This window comes from Eschscholzia californica, unplaced genomic scaffold, assembly GCF_041429995.1.
Source record: "Eschscholzia californica isolate CP2 unplaced genomic scaffold, dmEscCali1.0.p SCAF_1, whole genome shotgun sequence".
Classification (NCBI taxonomy): domain Eukaryota; kingdom Viridiplantae; phylum Streptophyta; class Magnoliopsida; order Ranunculales; family Papaveraceae; genus Eschscholzia; species Eschscholzia californica.
This window is the reverse complement of record NW_028238198.1, coordinates 68,544,459-68,547,997: the sequence shown is the minus strand read 5'-3', so window position 1 is coordinate 68,547,997 and position 3,539 is coordinate 68,544,459. Positions and strand designations below refer to the sequence as shown.

At 38.2% G+C, this 3,539-nt stretch overlaps 1 protein-coding gene across 1 annotated transcript; it reads left to right on the top strand.

The window, feature by feature from the left end:
• The first annotated feature begins 2,718 nt into the window (after positions 1–2,718).
• Positions 2,719–3,276, top strand: LOC147568604 (uncharacterized). Its single transcript, XM_086660327.1, has one exon. It carries the CDS (start codon positions 2,719–2,721, stop codon positions 3,274–3,276), a length of 558 nt encoding a protein of 185 aa, XP_086516453.1.
• The last annotated feature ends 263 nt before the right edge of the window (positions 3,277–3,539 follow it).

Sequence of the window (3,539 nt, the reverse complement as noted above, 5' to 3'; positions counted from 1 at the left end):
TTGTGAAAAAGATTTTGGGAAGTATAAAGAGTTCCACGATAAGAAAAACGAGTGCCATGAGAACAAAGAGAAAGTGATCTAGAGAATTTGTAGGGAAAAGAATCTAATATTTCGAGGCACTAGTACAACAATTTTCGCATCGGAAAGACGCAATGATTTGAGGGCGCGCATTTAGTGCAAAATAAAACATATTCCCTCTACGATCAACATATTGAATTTGATGAGCATTTATGTTTTTTAATTATAATGTAGTTTTGCTATTGATCAATATACTTTTATTTTGGTATTACAATTTACTTCTGAGATATTTATTGTCAGGATCAACGTAAAGCACCGACATTAGTATTTGGGTCACAAATTAACTGTTGTTAATGCCCGTAACTACTCAACTGGGTCAACGGTTAGTCTGTGACCCAGACTTTATAACGGACAAACTCTTGATTGAAATGCTAATGTCAGTACCTTTCTTTGATCCTAACACTAAGTATCCCATAATAATACTAGTTCAATACGAAAGGGTTTTCTATCAATTTATGTTGGTACGTTGTTCCAATTAAGTATTTGATATGTTCAAAGTTTAAGATGGTATTAGATGAATTTTCTTATACAAGTTATGAACTTGATACCAAATATGATGGCCCTACCACTCAAATATTTCGGCATGAACTTTAATATCTTAAGTAGTTAAGAATTGCAGTTGAAGATAGGGGTATTTGGTTTGTTAATTGAGATATTGAGATGATTAGCATATATGCATATTCATCCTCATTCTTCCATCATGATATTAACATAGACCGAGAAACAGGGTAACAGTGTCAGTGAGTGAGAGAAGAGGAGAGAGAATATGTGGCAATAGTGGTCAGAGTGGTGGTGATGGTAGGAAGTTGTGGTGGTGAAGAAGAAAGACAAGATGAAGATTATGAGACAATGTTTGATCAAGTTAATTTTTAGGTTAAAAATAATATGCCTCTGAGAATATACCAATAAACATGGATTCCCTAGAGAAATGATTCCCCGAGATTATTCTTTACGCCCAAAGCTGCAACCATAAAATATAATGGGTCGTTTGATGTGGATATCAAATTTGGCAAACATTAAAAGTGTATTTATCCAATATTTTAAGCTTTATTGATTTGTATAACATGCAAATGTTCGAGAACGGGAGAGCTTTAAAATGATAACAAAACCACTTACATGTAACTAATGACATCCCAGTAAGAACCACATTCACCAAACAACTTGTTATCTTTAAAAGCCCAAGGAATCGATGACAGTGTGATGGTCCAACATCATTTCGAAAAGTATCCAAAGATTAGGCTACATGTGCTAGCTCAAGTTTACTAGTGAAATATCAAGGCCTTTTCAATGGGATTGTGAAGATTTTATTCTAAAAAAAAATGGAATTAATTGGTGGGGTAATTGGGTCATTACTATTTCTCTATCCCAAGCATCCTATTAGGATTGTTTGACAAGTTATATAAAATCAGACTAGGATTTTCGAGTTAGTACACATGCCCCATATTATTATGGCAGGCCCTCAAAGTTTTTGACTGTGACGCCGTGCCTATAGCAGTAATTTTGGTCCATGAAATTAATAAAGGGGTCATACGGGAATAGTCCAAAATAAAAACCAAAAAATGTTTTGGATATCATTTTAATAGAAAATGAATTTTTAGTCCTTTAGATGATATGCCCATACCACCCCCTCCCCCAACTCCAACAAAAAGGGTAGCTTTAGAAGTCTACCTCTCTCGGTCTATCCCTATCTAAAACCTAGAGTATTCTCATGTTTCACATTCATATATCCCGCCCGCCCTCTCTCTCTCCCTCTCTCCCCCTCTCTCTGTCTCTCCCTATACCCCGAAACCTTTATTTCCTTTATCGATGTCTAGTAAAACCTAGGGTATGTGATGGCCTATATTTTCCCACGCAAAACCGAGATCTACATGATTCGAAGGTTTGTGATGCGAGTTAGGGATGTTTTTGCTTTGTTTTACATGAATTCCAGGGTTTGGGAGTTGTTGGAATATTTGTTGTTGCTACTAGTTTGAAATGGATAATCAGAAATAATGTTGTTATACACGAAACTTCAAAGCTCGATAAACCGATACTTTTAGACAGTAATTCGCCCTCTTCTATTAGAAACCACGAGTACACAACGGCTCAGGAATTATTCCTTCAGGATACGATGAAGTCTTAACGACTATCTTAGTTCAAAGTATGTACGCCTTGACTAAGATCGAAAACACTCCGAATATAAACTGATAATGCCAAATAAATCGACTCCGAGATTTGACAAATAGTACGTAAATAAAATACCCAAGAAACTTTACTGTTGATAGACAATGGAAAATGGGAACAAAAGAGAGAGAATTTCGTTGGATGTCTTCAGAGGCGCTGATGCCACTTAATTTATAGTATACCAAGGGATTCACATGCATTGGATGTATCCATCTAATAGGGTTATTATGCCCATTCATAAAGCCTCACTCTGTGGCGGTGGATGCCAAAGGGAAGTGGTGCATCCCTTCATTTGTCATTCATCAACTTCCCTTCATTTGGTTCTATTTCAACATACGCTCGGATTTCGTGACCTCGGCTATTGAATGGATTAAGTCATGGCAACAATGGGATGACCCCACTAAAGCGATCCTCGCTAAAATTATGTGGTTTATCTGGAAGGCGAGATGTGAGAAATGTTTTGGTCGGCAGGCTCACATGCCGCAGCAGGTGATCAGGCAGATTCTTTGTTACTCAACCAGCCTCCAGGAAGAGCAACACTCCACTGGCGGGGACCCACCCGCGGCTTGGGAGCATCAATCCAATCGCTTCATCAAAATAAATGTAGATGCCTCCTTCATCAAACTATCAGATCTGGCGGGTATAGGTTGCATCATTCACGACGCAAACGGAGAATTCATGATGGCAAAAGCAGAGCCTGTGCGAGGACAGACTGCGGAGGAATGCGAATGCTTGGCGATTCTGAAGGCAATTCAATGGGCGAAAGATCTCAATATCCACCACCTTTGCATAGTGAGTGACAACAACAATCTCATTCAACATCTCAAAAATGAAAAGCTATCTATAAACTGGCAGTCACTTCAACACATGAAGAGTATCAAAGCATGCCGTCTCCACTTCGAGAACATTCAATTTCAATACAGCCCGCGCCAAACCAATACTCTCGCGGATGCACTAGCGAAGTGGGCGAGAACTCGAGGGGGCAGTCGAACGTGGCAGTCGAAGGAGAATATGTGTTTTGAGCTGAATGTCTAGTTTGGTGTATTTATGTTTGCTTCAACAAAAAAAAAAAAAAAAAAAAAAAAAAAAAAAACTTCCCTTCATTTTCCAATTTTAAAAAATCATCCAACAGGAGTTATATACAAACTGAGATTTTGACATACACCCCAACTATTATATGAATATTTGAACTACACCCCCACTTTTTGAGAACTTTTGATTTAAACCCCTACGTGGACGGAAACTGTTAAGTCAGAGTTAAGTTGGGCGTGTGCGAAACACACGCCAACCACGGCAAT

Coding starts and splice junctions, on each gene's coding strand:
- LOC147568604 (XM_086660327.1), top strand. CDS start 2,719: ATGCCGCAGCAGGTGATCAGGCAGATTCTTTGTTACTCAACCAGCCTC.